Source organism: Tachypleus tridentatus, chromosome 6 (assembly GCF_004210375.1).
Source record: "Tachypleus tridentatus isolate NWPU-2018 chromosome 6, ASM421037v1, whole genome shotgun sequence".
Lineage (NCBI taxonomy): Eukaryota > Metazoa > Arthropoda > Merostomata > Xiphosura > Limulidae > Tachypleus > Tachypleus tridentatus.
In genome coordinates this window covers 101,981,151-101,999,247 of record NC_134830.1, presented here as the reverse complement: position 1 = coordinate 101,999,247, position 18,097 = coordinate 101,981,151, and the positions used below count along the sequence as shown (strand labels likewise).

Below are 18,097 nucleotides of genomic sequence, written 5' to 3'. Positions count from 1 at the left end.
AATATTAATTAATTTGTTTTCTGCAGGAATACTGTTATCATCAAAATATATATAGCCTTCCTAAACTTGTTTTTGTTATCATAAATTATATATAATCATTCCTAGGGAAAAGAAAAATTGAGTAGTGAACTAAATCTACGTTGTTGATGAGTGGGTCACTTACATGACGTTAATTATGTGCCCGGTTGTAATCAGAATAATTATCAGCCAGCATATTACCTTACATTAAGAAATCAAAGTAACATGTTAGGATGTTAAAAAGTATTTGTTTTAATTATTTTATTTTTAATTTGTTTACAGTAATACAAATAATGTGCCTTTTCAAACACATTTCCATAAATATATTGTCTGGAAGGCCAACTGACACGAGTTCCTGTAACTTCTCTACTTTACTTATTTTTCACAGAAATACTGTTATTACCAAAATTTGTATTGTACCACCCCTCCAATTCTTCCCTTAAAATTATGTAATAATCATTTCATAACTACAACAACATTAGTTGTTAAGTACATTTGGAGCAATAAATGGTATGTTTTTAGAATATCAAGAATTGTATTCTTTAGAGTGTTTAAAAGGAGTGTGAGTGTATCTCTGTTCTGTACGTATAAAGATGGATGTTTTACCATCCTATTACACTAGTTGGGATGAACGTTACGACTCTGGCATAGTAAATCAATCATAATTACAAATCAACATTACCACTTCCTTCTTCTTCGGATAGATGACTATTCAATCTAATGCTGCTTGATTGGTGGACAAGAAGGTTTATTTTATATTTGGACTCCATAACCACGTTACATGGTACTGTCATTGCTACTTAGCCACGAATATATCCCAACCTTCTAGTTGTACCTCACTTAGGTGATCAATGGAGTCTAGGCCTGGATCATTCAAGCTGTTTTGAAGCCAGCCATGCAAGCAGTTACCAGAGTTAGATGGTCTAGATCTTCTTATGTCACACCTTTGAACATTGTAGGTGGTATATTCGTTACACAGAGATATGTGGTCGTGATTAAAGCCTCTCCCTCGTGGATTGTTAGTCAATACCTTGCTGAGACAGTGCTGACGTTGCAGGTGTGGTGCAATAGGCATACTCAGGCACCCTGGCCTCACACAAATAGTTGGCTCCCGGCTCAGAGCAGCACAGCAAGGACTCGCTCCCAGTAAGACGTTTCTTAGCTCTGCGTGTTTTCAGCTTGTATTGCAATCCACGTTTATTCTGGCAGAACACATCCCAACTTTTAGAAGCTCTCGACTATCCCGTGGCAGTCTTCACTAGTTTGTGCCCACTGTTCCACCTTCCAGGAAAACATCTTTGATTGGCAGAATTTATCTACCAACAGAACGTTCAGTCCCTTTTAGCTGGTCTTAACCAGAGGCTGGATAATTTGGCAGTCGATAACCAGGATGTCCTGTTCATATTGTCTCATAAAACGTCTCAGACTTACCAAATGCTTTTCCATCTCGAAACCCTTCAGGAAATACCACTCAATCAATCATTTTTGGTGTAACAGACACTAACTGATCTCCCTAAGTACTGTACATATGACACATTAATGTTTCACATTCACCAGATGCCATTACTCGATAACATCTGATTTGTCATTCTGGACGCACCAGACATTGAGTCTGCTGCTGCAGAGATTGAAGAAAGTCCAACTTCTAGGAAAGTATTTCTAGATTCGATAACTCTCTTATATAACTGTCTCTTTTTATTGGCAATTTCAACTTGCAGAAAATGCCAATCCTTAACTGAGAAGCGTTTATTTAGACACGGTAACACAATAGTTCAAGTAAAGGTTATCCACATGTTATCAAAATGCTCCACAGTTATACCCTGTTGTCGTGGCATGAAAATATTCTTTTTCCTACCAATTTTGTGTTGTTTTCAGTTAAAAATCAATTTTCTAAAAAGTAAATTAAGTAGGTCTATTGTGTAATGGGAGGTTCGACAAGATATATCATAAAATAGTACTGAGTTTTACTCAAACTAACTGGATCTGCGAAAATAAATAAATGGATTGAACACGAAATGTAATATACAATGAAATTATTTTAATTTAGACAGCACAAAACAATAACGTGTACAGTGCCTTTGAACGATAATCAATCACTTCTTCTGATTAGTCAGGCTGGCTGTACTACACCAAGATTTAATTCTAAGCTGAACAACTCCTTTAAGATGAAGTTGTAGACTGACTAAATCTTATCTGTAACGTCAGAGACTGTTAATAACCATGTTCTAGTCATTCCCACTCAAGCGTAAAAGGTGAAACAGAGATATCACCTATGATTAGAGGAGATCTTTATGCACAAGCTTTACAGCTGTACCGATATAGATAAACCAAGTGTTATGTTCAAGAAACGAAAAACAAATAAACAAATGTAGCTAGAACAAAATCAGCCTAACGACTTTCTTGGTTACACGTGCGAAAACTGCTCATAGCTAAAATTAATAAAAAAAATAGTTTGAAATAGTTTACGTTATAATAAGTAAGAAGAATCATTGCGTGTGTGAACAGTACGTTGTGTGTACAATAACACTTCAGTGTATTACTTTTTCTCGTGCACAGATAGTCCATTGTTTAGCTGCATACTTAACAACAACAACTAACTAACCAACGACATTTTTTTCTCAGTGTTTTAATAAGGTGCCCTTAAACGGTGATCAGAAATTATTCATATTTTATATACATATGGCTTTTTGGTATTGTTCAAACACATCGAACTTGCGTGCTTAGGTTCATAATAAAATTCATTACACGAACGATCGCTTAATACATTCACTTAACACGAATTTGGCTCTCAACAATGCTTTAGAAAGGAAATAATGATTTTTACACATTTATGTGTGTCGTTTGAAAAAGTGGTGATTTTAAGCATCATGATTAGAATAGATGGCGCCTTTTTATAACAAAACCTGGATTTGTATCACTGTTATTTTATTAAGACTTGTTTTATAGACTTGGAATTAAATATTGATGACGCAGTTTACTGTGTTTCTTTCATGTTTGGCACTTATTCATCACAGATGGATTTACTTTTATATGCAAAAACGGCTCGTTTGGGTTGAGAAAATATTTTACATAGAAGAGCGAACAACGTTTCGACCTTTTTATTATGGACGCTCAGCTATCCCGTTGTGCACTGGAATGAGCATTCATGTTGTAATTAAAGTGGAAACAACCAAGACTAGTAGTGACGATAAGATTGTATCTATCACACCTTATCCACATGCGATTTATCGGCTCTTAACACTTCCTAAATTACTGATAAGTACTTGTTAAAAAAGTTAGACCCAAAATAAACTCAATACCTGACGATGACCGAAGAAGGTCGAAACGTTGTTCGCTCTTCTATGTAAAATATTTTCTCAACCCAAACGAGCCGTTTTTGCATATAAATTTCTCAACAAGTGGGTTTCTCGACATCACTGATTGAGATGGATTTACTGCTTTTAATTATTTTAAGAAGTAGATGTAATAAAAATATGCCTACATAACTTTCATAGGATGTGTATTTAGTGTGTGTTTTCTTATAGCAAAGTCACATCGGGCTATCTGCTGAGCCCACCGAGGGGAATCGAACCCCTGATTTTAGCATATAAATCCGTAGACATACTGCTGTACTAGCACAACAAAAATTATAACTTAAGTACAATGCAGGTGTTTTAGGTTGGTATGCATATTTTTCTCATTTATAATAAGTAATTTGCTAGCTATAATATACATGGTTCTTTTAGTATATTATAATGAAATGTATGTAGTTCTTGCAAGGCTACTTTCTCAGTCTACTTTAAACATGACTTGACAGTTAGATATCATACGTAAATTGTGAAGATGAAGTGTTGCGTTTGAAAGACGAAAGAATAATACAGGCAATTCATGTATGTTAATTCATTTATGTAAGTTCATGACCAGCTATAATAAAATGTTTTTGATTAAACACTTTATTACAACATTTGTGTTTCCTTTTCACAGCTTAATAAAGTTTCTATTGTATTTCAGCAGAAACCGAATAAACGGCCTGCAGAAAGTCTCCCATCTTCATTTAAACAAGGTGATATTGGAGATTCATCTGAACGACAAGCTAAATTGGCTTGTCACAGCAGTACACAAAATCAAGGACAACGAGATATTCATAGTCAGTCCACCATTCCAAGTTTTTCCGTCCAAATTGTCCAGCAATTCTCCAGTTCAAATTCTGCTCACGCTCAACACTCCCAAACTATCCAAACCAACGTAACTGTCAAGGCTGTCCATCCAGAATCTCCTATAACTTCAGTATCAAGTAGTCAATGTGAAAGGCTTCAGGATACTACGGTTTCTTCAGGAACGAATATTGAGTGCAAGCAGGAAAAAGGAGGAGAATTAAACCAATGCAATAATATTGGGCTGAGCACATGTAACAACCACAATCCTAGTAGCGGAAACAACTCGGGAGGACACGAGCGTTTCTCGGACGCCTTCTCTAGTTTGGGATTCCCCGAGGATTCTAGCAGTGACGTTATTCATCCCGACATCTTGAAGGACTTGATCGATGACGTATTAACAACGGGAAACCCATCAGACCTGATGAAAGACTTCAATTTCGATGATAGTGGTGGAAGTGACAGGGAACAAGACGAGGATCCCAAGGGTAGCAATGACCATATGTTAGATATTGCTGGAAAACCTCATAATACGCCACCACCCCAAAGCCAGTTCGCTAGTACCCAGGATGCCTTCTCTACCATGCAAGTTCAAGGTAGTGTCTCTCGATTCAGTCCTGGAACAAGAGGTTCGCCAATGGGGAATTCAGCAACTGCTTCTGTAACTCCTACTACCACATTTCAAAGCTCTCATTTATCAAATTACACTCATTCCGGAGGATTCAGTGTAAGTCCTACTCTAGGGCTGGACTTTAAATTGGGCGAGCCCAGTCCAGCTGCTCAGACATTGAAACAAATGGCTGAGCAACACCAGAGTATGCAGCAAAAACAACAAATAGGATTGAACATGGGCTCCCCTCACTCACGCTCCCCATTCACCAATGAAAATTACACAGAATCCATGACATTACCTTCCATACGATCTGGATATATGTCCACATCGAGTGGTCAGGTAAATACTGCTCAAAATACACAGGCATCCAATATACTTGCTGCACGCAATTATGATCAACAAACACATTTTACGAGTGTCCGGCCCGCCAGTGGTGGCGGGCTCTTCAAACAGGAAAGTGAGAATGGAGTCTTTTCTGTCAGTCAGGGTATAGCTACGACAAACAGTATGGCTCCATTATCGGGAATGGACTTCCAAAAGCACCAACAGACTCTACAGATACAGCATATTCATCAGTTACCAATAGAACAGAAGTCAGTGGGAGGCGGGTCACAGTATGGAGTTCCTAGTCCAGATAACAAACACTTGCAGTCTGGGATGCCCCAGCCATCAACCTACAGGTCCACCAGACCTCTTTCACACTTCTCGTCTGGGCAGACATCCAGCGTACATAATCAGTTTATTAGGGGACCTAACCCGAGTCTCGTTCCTTCACCCACTCAACATTATCGGCCACCTTCCCGATCCAACCTGCAACTGTCACAGTCACAGCATATGCAGATCTCTCAAACTGGCTCACAACTCCAGGTAAGAATTTAAATTGTTTTTCCACTGTATGATGCAACGCATGTTTTCTATATGCTTTTAATTATTGCCGCAAAGATAACTCAAGACTTGCATCAAACATAAGGACTGGCAAGTGCAAAAGTTGAGTATATAGCTTGCAAATGTAGCGTGTGGAAAGTGGTGGCTCAGCTTTAAATCGATGGCTTATAACACTGAAACGTGGATTTTAATATTCGCTGTGGGCACAGCACAGAAATATCATTGTGCAGCTTTATGCTTAGCGAGAACGAGAAATAAAAAAACATTGAATATTACATTAGTAGTTTTGGTTGGAAGTTGTATAAGTGACTAGAGAGAGACTTGCTTCCACGAAGCTTAAATGTGACAATCCAGGCGCTATGGTTTGAGGTAGTTGTAATTCAAATATGAATTGGAAGTGATAATAAATAGTTATTAATCTTGCATTATACGTATGTATATTGAAATGTTTAAAAACTTTATGTTTCAGTGTAGTAACTTAACTGTTTTCAAAGTTTTAATCTAAAATACATTAAAAAAAATGATCTCCATCTTCATTATAACGCTTACTGCATATTTGCGATAAGGTTAAATTTGTAATAAGTATCACTGTTTTAAATTTACTTCCGGAAATTTCATGTAACATATGTATGATTAAAACAACGTGTAGTTCAAATATTGCATGGTAGGCTAGGTTAGTATCGACATTCTTAGAACTCAACATATTGTAAGCAATGCAAATATGATTGGCTGCTCTTACGCTCGCATGCTTTACTGTTATTTGCTAGGTATGTACAATAATTGTGCGCTGACGTAAAACAAAGTAACTTATTTATTCCGCTTGGCTTTAATAATATATAACTAGAAGCTTTGAAGAATTAAGGAGACAAATATTGCCAAAAACCTTCTACAGAAATTATTTACATTTCCTTACTGAAATTAGTACATAACAGTTCTTGAATTAAAACATTTCTACGTACGTATGTGCATTACTATTGAAAGCTTTAAATATTTGAAAATATTACCACATGGAAACAGTGTCCAAATAAGAAAGGAGCTGGAATGAAAAAGGTTCAGGCTTCAAAATTATGCAATCTATGGTTAAAAAATAATATATGAAGAAACCTATCCAGAAAATAACAAACTATCATTTTACACACTTTGCCAGTTTTTCTTTAACATATGTATTTTAATTTCAACTGTAATTTTGATTATATTATTCCAAACTATAATACATATAAACCAAATTTTATTTAACTATGCTTAACATATTCATAATATTAAAAAAAAACAATAAAAAAACACGTAGGTTCACTCAATCGATTAAAAACAAAGAATATGAAACCTTATAATCCCAGTGCATTCAAAAGGTGGACTTTTTTTCATCAGGAGCAAGCTGATAATGTTGTCCCTGATGAAGAAAGATTCATCTTTTGAAAGCGCTTGGGTTATAGAAAAAGCTGTGTTCTCTTTCCTTATAGTATTAATTGTGTATTAATTTGAATAAAATACATACGCATGCGTACGCATATATATATAAGTGTCATAGATATTATCCGCATATACTTTTTACTTTATTTCCTAGTTAAAATATTTACAGCGGATTTTTCAAAACCAGTTAGATTAAAGTCGACCTTTTAAAGAATATATTATGACACCAGCCTTTATATTTTTTATTGTAAATTAATATCAGATTAATTGAAAAATTATGAATGAGTGTGCTTATTGAAACATTTTTTTTTTTCCAAGTTGGAAAAGAAAAATGCTAGAAAATAGACTCGGCAGCCAGTGTTTCTTATATATACTGATATCCAACATTCAAGTTACTATTTACAAGTTATGGAAATTTTATCAAAAATAATTTCCAACATGGAAGCAAATAAATGCTATTCAGCACAATTTTACAAATGAAATAGGACTTTTATTCAATGCACACAATGTGAATACAAACAGTTAGTTTCAACTTAACTGGCCAGCTATTGTATTCGGTTGGACTGATAGGTTGAAGAGCGGAATACAAATATGGATGTACCAGACTACGAAAAGAATAATCAGAGAACCAGAATCATGTGAATATCTCACTTTTGAGTCAGACCAGAACCGTTAAAGATTCAAATTAAGACAGTTCATATTACTTTGGCCACTGGGAGATCATAGATACACATTAATAAAAGCCTATTTAGAGCCTATTTAGAAGTACAGGCTTCGTGAATATAATTTGGCACACGTATGTACTTTAAGCTCTTAAAATGTAACTCAATAGACAAGTGAGCATATTTTTATAGGAAAAAGAAAATGAAAATCGTATAAACTAGAAAAAATTATATTTGACATGCGCGATTAATTTATTGAAATTCACGTCACTTACTTAAGAATGAATTAATATCTACGGTAGAGATGGCAGAGAATGTAAAGCCGTACTATCCATAACTAAAAAGTTTGTTGGTTTATAAAAGTTTTGATAACTTTGTATATTGTATATTGTGAAATGATGAGTAGACATAATAACAATAGTGGGATTCAGTAACGCACAGTTTGCCATTAATAAAAATGTTACAATAATAATAATGAATACTGATCATAAATTTGTTGTTATGTGCAAAGCTACACAGTGGGCTAACGTTGCTGTGACAATCACCAATATTGAAACCTGTTTTTTTTGTTGTTTTTTTTTTTGGGGGGGGGGAATTTTTTGAGCGTTATGAGCCAAAATATTTGCCTCTGACTCACTGGGGGGGGGGAAGTGACTATAAGAGACAGAGAAATCCACGCATTAAAAAAAAGGAAAACAGTTTTATACTTTACCATTTAAACTGTAGAGTTTTCACAGGTCGATTCAAAAACCGTTTAGGTTGTCAATTTAACATTTCAACGTTGAAACATTTCAGCATAACAATTATTTACTGCAACTTTTTTTCATACTCCACATTCCATGATGGATGTAGCTTACACATAAAAGAAAAAAAAATGGTTTGAGCTTTTATGGTGAAAGATTGTTGATATTGGTACTTTTTGTTTATGATCAGACTATGTGTCACTAGCTATATTAACCCACTGGAGGGGGAAGAGATACAATTTAAATTTATTGACTCTGCGATACGTAAAATTTCAACAGTGGAGCTTGTTTCCACTGTTTGTTGGGTGTCAGGGTTTGTTGGGTGACTGTTTACACTCTGTGAATTAAAGATTTAAATTGCTAACGTGAGATTTTTTGGTTCTTTATTTACAATTGTAGTATTGTTTTGACTAATACAGAAAACTTAGTTGAGAAGAAAATCAACAATGCACAATAACGAAGTCATTTGTCGGGCTATGAGAACCTCAGTTTGGTTTTTACATCAAATCTGATACAGCAATATTTTCGATATTATTTTTTTCTCTTTCATATAATCCTTCAGTGGTAATTCTGAAAACGTATAACTTTTAAACCGGGTTTCGATATCCATTTTTGCATTGCACAGATTTCCCATTATGTAGCTCTGCGCTTAAGAACAAATTAGCTCTTTCATACATGGAGAAGAATTAAGTAGTACTGTTGTTGTATGATTTCAGGTCCCGTAATAAAACTTACTTTGTGTTTTTTATGAAGAAAGTTAATATAGTTATAAACTATTGAAATTACTCTGAAGAAAAAAAATCTGAAATCATAATTTCAGGAAATTGTAGACAAAACATTTACGCGTTCATTTTTACACATTTTTATTCTGAAAGAGTTCAAGTTTTCTGACAAAATTTAACATTTAGATGGAAAACCTCCGAGACACTTAAGTTATAGTTGTGGTGTATTAGTTTGTTATCGCATGTTAATGATAAAGTTGAAACTACTGATAAAGTCGGAATTTTGCAATATCAGCTCTAGAATAGGAATTTTGTTCGGGAAATAAAAGCAGAGCAATTTATATAAGTTATATCTTACTGCAGTATCTTTTAAACTCTCCTTGTCAGATGAAACTCTGAGCTGTTTAATTTTCACTTTAGAATAAAAAATAATATTCTTCATAGCTGATATTAAGTATGTACGCCAATGAAATGTTTATTCACGGCCAGTAATGTTAGACGAATTACTTGCAAATTTTTCTTTGATGGAAATATAATGTTTGACTGTTACAGAATGATTACTGTTACATGTTTGTCTAACACCCGCATAGATAGGCAAGCGTTCGTTTGTTGTAACATTTGCTCGCTTGTTGCCCATGGAAGCCATGACCTGCTGCTCGGAGTTCAGACTAGTCTAATTCTATGGGTAAGGGGAGGGAGCAGCAGACTTGATTCCAGGCTCAGTGACTGTAGCATTTGTCTAATGGAAGCCTGTAGGTGGCGTTGGTAAGAACACGCACTTTACTGTACTGACGAACTATGAAGAATATTGTAGGCGTCGATAATATCCTTACATTGTTAACGAACAACCAACATGTAGCAGTAACTACTTGATATTCCCGACTTGTTGCTGTAGGCGCCAAGATGCAACAGTGTATGTAACATCATATAGCAAATTGTTTTTATTTTCTCAGTGTCTGTTTTTATTTTATGATGTATGTTTGTTTGTTTATAGTTAAGCACAAAGCTGCATAAAGGGCAATCTGCGCTCTGCCCGCCACAGGTATCGAAACCCATTTTCTAGCGTTGAAAGTCCGCAGACACACAACTCTGTGCATTTGGTGGGCTTTTATGATGTAAGGGAAAGCGTGATGAACAAAACTTGCTGAAGGAAGAGCGAAGACGTTCCTCAGTTTTTGGTTTTTGTTTACAAAATTCCAACATGTTATTTTTTATTTTTGACGGGACGGGGAACACTAATATTAAAACAATATTTTGTATTTTAATTTAAGTCGCTGAGTGACACATAAGAATAGTGAGCTATATTCGTCTCGCTCATGGATAGGATATATCATTAAAGAATATTTGTTCACATTGTTGTTTAACGCAGTATATCTATCGATGGTGCCAACACTTATTGTTTTCCAACTTCATATGCGTAATTGTTAAGTACGTTTACTTTAATGATAATAATTTTAATTCATGACGTAATCATAATATGTTAAAATGTGGATGCATTTTATAACGCATAAATATTGTGACAATGGAGGGTTTTTCCCTTTATTGACTTTTAAATTAAATCTCGTTTAATATACCAACGCCATCTATTCGATTTAGTAGGCGTTAAAGTCACACAAAAATCGAAATATTTTGTAAAAGATATACAAATCACCTAATTATTAAACGTTTGTTTAGAAAGTAGACACTCGAAGTGATTAACACTTAAATTAAAAAACACTATTTTAACGTACAAAATTGAATATTATTTTGCCAGTATTTTCGTTTACTTAACTTCTACCTAGCTTTTTAAAGAATTACTGTAGAATTTTTAATAATAGCGAAAAGATATATGTATATTGTAGTAACTACAATGCAGGATAATTAAGTTATATACATTAGAAGACTCTAGACGTGCGTAAATGTGGTGATAATTTCTCACTGCTTCTAGCGTTATGGTATTGATATTTTGAAATTATCTGGTCTGATACTTCAAGAGTATATGAGATTTCAAGTTTTCCGTCCGCAGTTGTAATTACACACTCTCCCTTCGCCTCCACACAAAATTATAATTAACTGCACGAGTGTTCTATACGTAATAACTATTTTAATGTGGAAATTTTTTTAAATAAATTTACTGCTATTTAAATCAATTCCACTCAAGTTAATCAAGACAAATGTAAAAAACAACATAAAATCGCGCTAAGTGTTATTGTCTTGTATCCCTTTAGATACAAAAAGTATTGTAATGAAATCCGTATACATTTTCATTTAATTTACTTTTTTTGTGTTGAAAGTATTGTAAATTTGTATCAGGAACAACATACCGTTGTAATCCCTGTAGTGCATATTGGTGTACATAAGACCTTTTAATACTAGATATTAATGACCTTTTAATACCGAATTCTTGTATTTCTGTAATTGGACACTTAACGTTTCGCTTTACAACTTCTCCAGGTTCATTCAACTAAAGTTAGGGTTTTTGGTTTAGTGGAACGCTCCTGAACAAGCTGTAAAGCGAAACGTTGAGCGTTTAATTAATGATAAACAACAATTCGGCATTTAAATTAGTGTCTTGTGTGTGTTTTCTTATAGCATAGCCACATCGGGCTATCTGCTGAGCCCACCGAGGGGAATCGAACCCCTGATGTTATTGTTGTAAATCCGTAGACATACCGCTGTACTAGCGAGGGGCAAATTAGTGTCGTTTATTAACATGCCAGTTTGTCCTGGTTGATTAGAGGCAAGGTTTTGGATGTAAAACGCAAAAGATTCGATTCTTCGCCAAATGTAGCCTATTGTGTAGCTTTGCACTAAAACAACGACAACAACTACACTGTTTCTTTTGCAATTTTTATTGCTAACTGAGGTTTAGTTAAGGAAAAGCTAAATAAATCAAAATGATAAATTAAGATAAGAAGGAAACTAAAAATGCACATCTGGATTCAAAAGGGGTTTCAAAGGAAAATGAAAAAGGTACACTTCTCAGAACTTGGCTAGGTGGATAGGGTGCTTAAATCGCAATCTAAGGGTCGTGGGTTTGAATCCCGTCACACCAAACATGCTCGCCCTTTCAGCCGCGGGGGTGTTATAATGTGACAATCAATCCCACTATTTGTAGGTTAAAGAGTAGCCCAAGACTTCCGGATAGTAGTGATAACTAGATGCCTTACACTCTAGTTTTTCACTGTTAAATTAGGGGCGGCTAACGCAGATAGCCATCGTGTAGCTGTGCGCGAAATTCGAAACAAACATAACTCAGTTTAAAGATTAACTGATCAAAATATAAGTGAATTTTCTTCATCTTCCCACACATATTTTATGGCTTTCAACAACAATAGCGAAATAAAAGCTAGAAATTGCATATTCTAGATACTTTATGTATGTCACATACTTAAAAACAGCTATACAAGACAAATTATTCGGAGAAAAATTGAAGTACGAGTTAAATAATGCTTAATAAGAATGTTATAAATAGTAAACTGGTGACTGTTTGTATATTTTCGGGAAGATGTAAAAAAAAACTGTCTTGTAAAATGGAGCTCAGGCTGGCCTTTTAGTAGAGCTCTCTAGATGTCGCTGCTAACGAGTAGGTTCGAATCTGCGTGATACCACAAAATATTTCCAGCACTTTAACTGTGGATGTGTAATAAGAAGAGAGTTATTCCTTAGCGTGGATTGTAGGCGCTAGAGTAGTGATGGCTGGCTGTTCTTCCTCTTATCAGTAGTTCAAAGTTATGGGTGGTGACATATTGGCTTATTAACTTTACCGTAAATGTAAGATAATAATTTTACAAAATATGCTTTACATTCAAAAAATGAAGTTACTAAAGTTTCCTTTAAATAAACGTGCCAAATTTTAAGCAAATTTTCAATTTTATATCGACTTACCTCTTTATAATTAGTTCATCAGTTTTCAACTACATATCTGTTTTAATTATCATTTAGCAATAACGAAATAAGTCAATTTAAGTTTGTGTTGTTTCATTTTCATATTAGCCTCCTTTCTTAACGTAATATCTTTTTTTTTTATTCGGAAAAAAAGAAGAATGATAAACTTTGTGCTGTCACAACTACTCCATTGTAATCGTTTTAAGACAAGCAGCATGGGGCGAATTTATTTTATCACGTTCAAACCAAATTTCACTCATTTCCATCCTGAGGAAAAGAAAATTTCGTTTCTCTCTGAACATCTTGATTTTTCATAGCATGTGGCAGTCTGAGGGTCGTAATTCCTAATCCCGTCCAACCAAACATGGTCACCCTTTCAGCCGTGGGGACATTATAATGGAACGGTTAATCCCCCTATTCGTTGGTAAAAAGTGTAGCCTAAGAGTTTGGAAATGAGCGGTGATAACTATAAGCTGCTTTCCCTCTAATCTTACGCTGCTAAATTAAGGAGGCTAACGCAGAGAGCCCTTGCGTAACTTTTAACGAAATTCAAAACAAACATCACATCTTTAGGACGACCACCATGAAATTTCTTCAGTTTCGACATTGTGTATGTTTTTTTGATGTTACGAAGCATATGCTTTTGTAGGTTGTAAAAGAACTGTATTTAATTACTTATATAGAATGAGAACGTCTGCTATGTTTAGTGACTATGAAAGTACTGTCTATGTGAGCTCAATCTAATAACAAAAGTTTTTGAAAGCGTTCATAAACATTATAAAGTACAATTACGGTGGTTGTATAACGTAATCGCGTTCGGTCTGAAAAATGGTTGTAATTGTGTGTGTTAAATGCTAGCTGTTGTGTAATGTGATTACTGATTCACATAACATCCGATTCCGCTGCTTTAACTTCAAGTTCCTGTTCTAAGAAAACTCTTAATTTAGGTCGTTAACCGTTCTGCTTCAAGAACCCAGTTCACGTGGAAGGCTGTAATATTCTTCCGTGATCATTGTGGACTCATCACATTTTCTTAATCTTAACTCATTAGTTGTATGCTGATGTTACGAAACTAGAGACTTGTTCACTATTATATTTTGTGATCGATTTAGTATCTTTGAAATGTCTTTCTTTATCATTCCTAATCACTGTAATATTATGATAAAACATGTTTTCGTAACGTATTTTTACAGTTATTTGTAAGATGTATATGAGAATAGCGGTTATAAGGCGGTGTAGATTTTTACCGTACCTTTCAATATAAGCATTAGTGGTATTTTATTTAAGAATTTAGTTGTTTTCATTCATCTTTTAAACTATATGCTATTGATGGATTGAACATAATTCATCTTAAAGTATGCTATCTTTACACAGGGATGGGTTGTTGTTGTTTACTACTGTATGAATATAATGCATGGTGAATCATGTGCAATATTTGGAATGGCAAGATACGAAGGCAGCTGAAATACTGTTAATTCGTGTGGACTTTCAAAGCATACAGGGAAAAGTCCGACACTATACATGAAATATGACTGTGACAGTACCGTATTCCAAAACAACTTAAATAAATGCAGCTGCATTCCTGATGGTGTAATATATATTTTTTAAAAGAATTACATTTTATTTGTTTTTGGTTTGCTATAAAAAAAAGTTCAGCTCACCAAGGTTTATTTTCAAAAATAATTAGTTCTATAATTTTGTAAACTTTCTTTGAAAGCGTTATTTTGTATGTGCAATGTCGCATATGTTTGGAACCAAAATCGATCTGTTTAAATAATATATATGAACAGGGACGGTCTTATCATTCTAGTTTGTTTAATTAAGTACAAAGTTGCACAATGGGCTATCTGTGTTTTACTTATCACAGGTATCAAAATCCGGTTTCAAGCATTTTAAGTCCGCATACATACCGCTGTGCCTCTGGGGGGAGGGAGCTATTATTCTAGAGCCCCGGGAAGAATTCAGTAAATAAGGCCCTATTATGATAATAAAACTTAGTATATTAAAAGGTGTGTGGGGCCGCGGGCAATTGCCAAATAGTTAAGACTGCCTATGTATATGACCAATACACATATAGATAAGTAAACAGCAAAATACGTAAAACCGAGGTTAAAAGAAAATGTTTAACTGTGGGTATCACGATGACTTTGTATCAAACAAAATTATTGTGTACTATAGCTAAAAACAATGGAAGGGATCCCACACCTTCATTTAGATAATTATTTATTTTAGTCTAGCATTATCGGGTACCTTTGTTAGGTGTACATATTCGTTAAATTTATATTTATTGTGGCTTTTGTAATTTTACGATAAATATACCTTATTTCGTTTTACTTTATCAATAACGTTTATACTTTTTTATATGTTATTATTAAAGTCGTAAGTTATGTTGTGAGTGACGTGCTTGTATATAACAGAAATATATGAATTGAAATTAACGTTTCCTCGGTGTTTCCAGTTTTTTATTAATTATATTTATATATGTTTTTCTATGTATTGTGTGATTTAATTGTCTCAATTTTATTTCTTTAATTATTCATAACTCAAGTACAGTATGAGTTTTTTTGGTTGCAGGTTTGCCAGAGCCAACAAATACAATTATCCAGAGACTTTGAGCAGAGCCCCACTGGCAACTCTCAACAACAACAACAGCAGATTTCCATGTTCTCCACTTACCCTCACTCTACCACTGCTCCCAAGCTGCCTTTTCAAATGACTATGTCACAAGCCCAATCCCTCAGTTTTGCAAACCAGTTCCCTGGTGGTAGCGGTGGAAGTAACAGCGGAATACCTTCTCGTGAGGACATGTGCCAGCAGATAATGAAACAGCAACAAAGAATACAGCAAAACAACATTGCTGCCTCTAACGCACAAAGAGAAGCCCAACTTCAACAGTTCATAAACAGGCCTCCACCGGAATACAAACACCACATAGTTACCAATCAAGTGCTTCCACAACATCAACGAATGATAACAAATAATTCCATGGTGGGACTAAACCAAACCCAGAGTTCTCAGCGGTTTGCACAGCCTACCGATATTTCCAGGAGAGGAATGTTATCCGAAACGATGGTGCACACTTTACAACATCCTTCTTCTCAAGTTAGGATGTTGGTAAGAGCAAGATCACAGCAAGGTGGAGTTCCTACATCCCGTATAGGCATGGAAACTGCGATGGAAAATTTCAGTCAAACAGCAAATCCGACTCATATAAACATAGCATCTTCAAGTCCTAACGACCACATGACTCATACAAGACCTACTTACAGCAATTCCCTTTCTCGCCCCCAACGGCCTCCAAACGTCAATGTAGGACCTGAGGGATTAAACATATCTCAAAGAGCAGCCGCTCCAGAGTGGAGACATTTGATTTTGCAGCAACAACATCAGCAAACACGTGTTAGGCCCGTCAACCAACCTGATAATCCCATGCCATTTCCACGAGCATCGCAAGGGACTATGGGACAAAATATGGCGTCCCCTTCTATGAGCATATTAAATAATCAAGTGGTCCCGAGAACTGTGATTCCCCAACATGCGATGAGAAGCGTCACTTTGGAATCAGTTCAACGATCCCATATACAGAATAACCAAATGCTCATGCACCAACACCAACAAATGCCTTATCAAACTGGAATGAACCCGATGGACAACAGTAGCAGTCAACATAGCAGCATGCAGATATCGTCAGCTGTACCGCTATCAACTAGTAACTTGACCAGTCAGGGACATATTTACCCAGTTAGTGGCAGTACAAACTCATCCAATCAAGCAGAAGATCCGTCACATTTCAATTTAGATTTCTTAGATAATAACTTTATAGAGAGTACGGCCACAGACTTACTAAATTTAGATCCAGTACTGAATGGTGGTAACAACAGTTTTAACCTTCTAGACGAGATGGGTATGTTGAACAAGTGACCCATATATTGCCTGAGAAAATGCAGTTTTATTTAGACTAAATTATGTGATCTGAACGTTATCGATTTGTAACTAGCAATCCAGGTCAAATAATTTTCTTCTCCTTTCGTGTCATTTTGTGGAAATTGAGATCACTTCGTGTGACCAAATAATCTATGTGATTTTTCAAAATCGCGTATTGCGAGATAAATCTCATGTGGATATTTAACAGTACAGTTTTGTAGATTATATGAATTGAATATATTGTACAACAAAACTTTTTTTTTGTTACCGGACGAACAGCCATAATACATAATTGACCATTTGATTTTGCCAATCTTTTCATCCCGGTCTGAATGAACATTCCAATCTTATGAAATTTATCATTCCAGTGCTAATGAGTGATATAGCTATATATATATATATATATATATATATACTTCTTTCTTTGTAATTGAATTTTTGAAGTTAAAATAGGGGATACTCATGAAATGGTGCTGTGGAATATAAAAACTATTACTTTTTATATAAATTGTAACTACAAAATGTAACTTTCGTAATATTTCTACGCATTTTATAAAAATCGGATTTAAAGAGCCACTTATTTCTTAAACAATTATTCTGTGGTGTCACTTATTTATGTACAGGTTTGAGCAACATATCGGATTTTTCGTTATGCACAAACAAGTTTTCGTAAAATATAAACAGCTTAATAAGTTGTGAAGAAACCTATCCCTAGTTCTTATAAATCATGGTTTATGTAAAGTAGGAAGTTTGGGGGGAAATTCACATTTATTTTCAAAAGTGGGAATATAGGACTACAGAAAATACCTTGCTTCATTTATAGTACTTTGCTATGTTTATTTGCACTTACAGACGTGTAACTGAATATAATTTTGTCTAAACTAAAAATATGCTAAAAAGTGTTAAAGAACTTCATTTTGCTAATGATTTGTTTTTTCACACGCAGACAAAATATGTTATTTCATTTGAGACAAAATTTTCAACACGTCACTTAAAAATTTAGTTGTTTTTCTTTTATTTTGCTTCAGTTTCTGTTAGCTTTTCACGACTGAGGTTTTTTTATTAGGAGTCTCATGACAAGTCCACTTGTAAAACTGAGAAACCCCGACAGTTACAATAT

At 34.8% G+C, this 18,097-nt stretch overlaps 1 protein-coding gene across 6 annotated transcripts in view; it reads left to right on the top strand.

The window, feature by feature from the left end:
* The window catches only part of LOC143253199 (uncharacterized), a 48,490-nt gene extending 30,921 nt beyond the window's left edge, over positions 1-17,569 (top strand). For 3 of the 6 annotated variants that reach the window (XM_076506652.1, XM_076506654.1, XM_076506656.1), the window contains exons 2-3: positions 4,012-5,631; positions 15,628-17,569. In XM_076506652.1, the coding sequence (XP_076362767.1) occupies positions 4,012-5,631; positions 15,628-16,974 (2,967 nt within the window). In that variant the 3' untranslated portion in view covers positions 16,975-17,569. Of the gene's footprint in view, positions 1-4,008; positions 5,632-15,627 lie in introns of all 6 variants that reach the window. The other 3 variants (XM_076506651.1, XM_076506653.1, XM_076506655.1) reach the window with 1 other exon arrangement.
* The last annotated feature ends 528 nt before the right edge of the window (positions 17,570-18,097 follow it).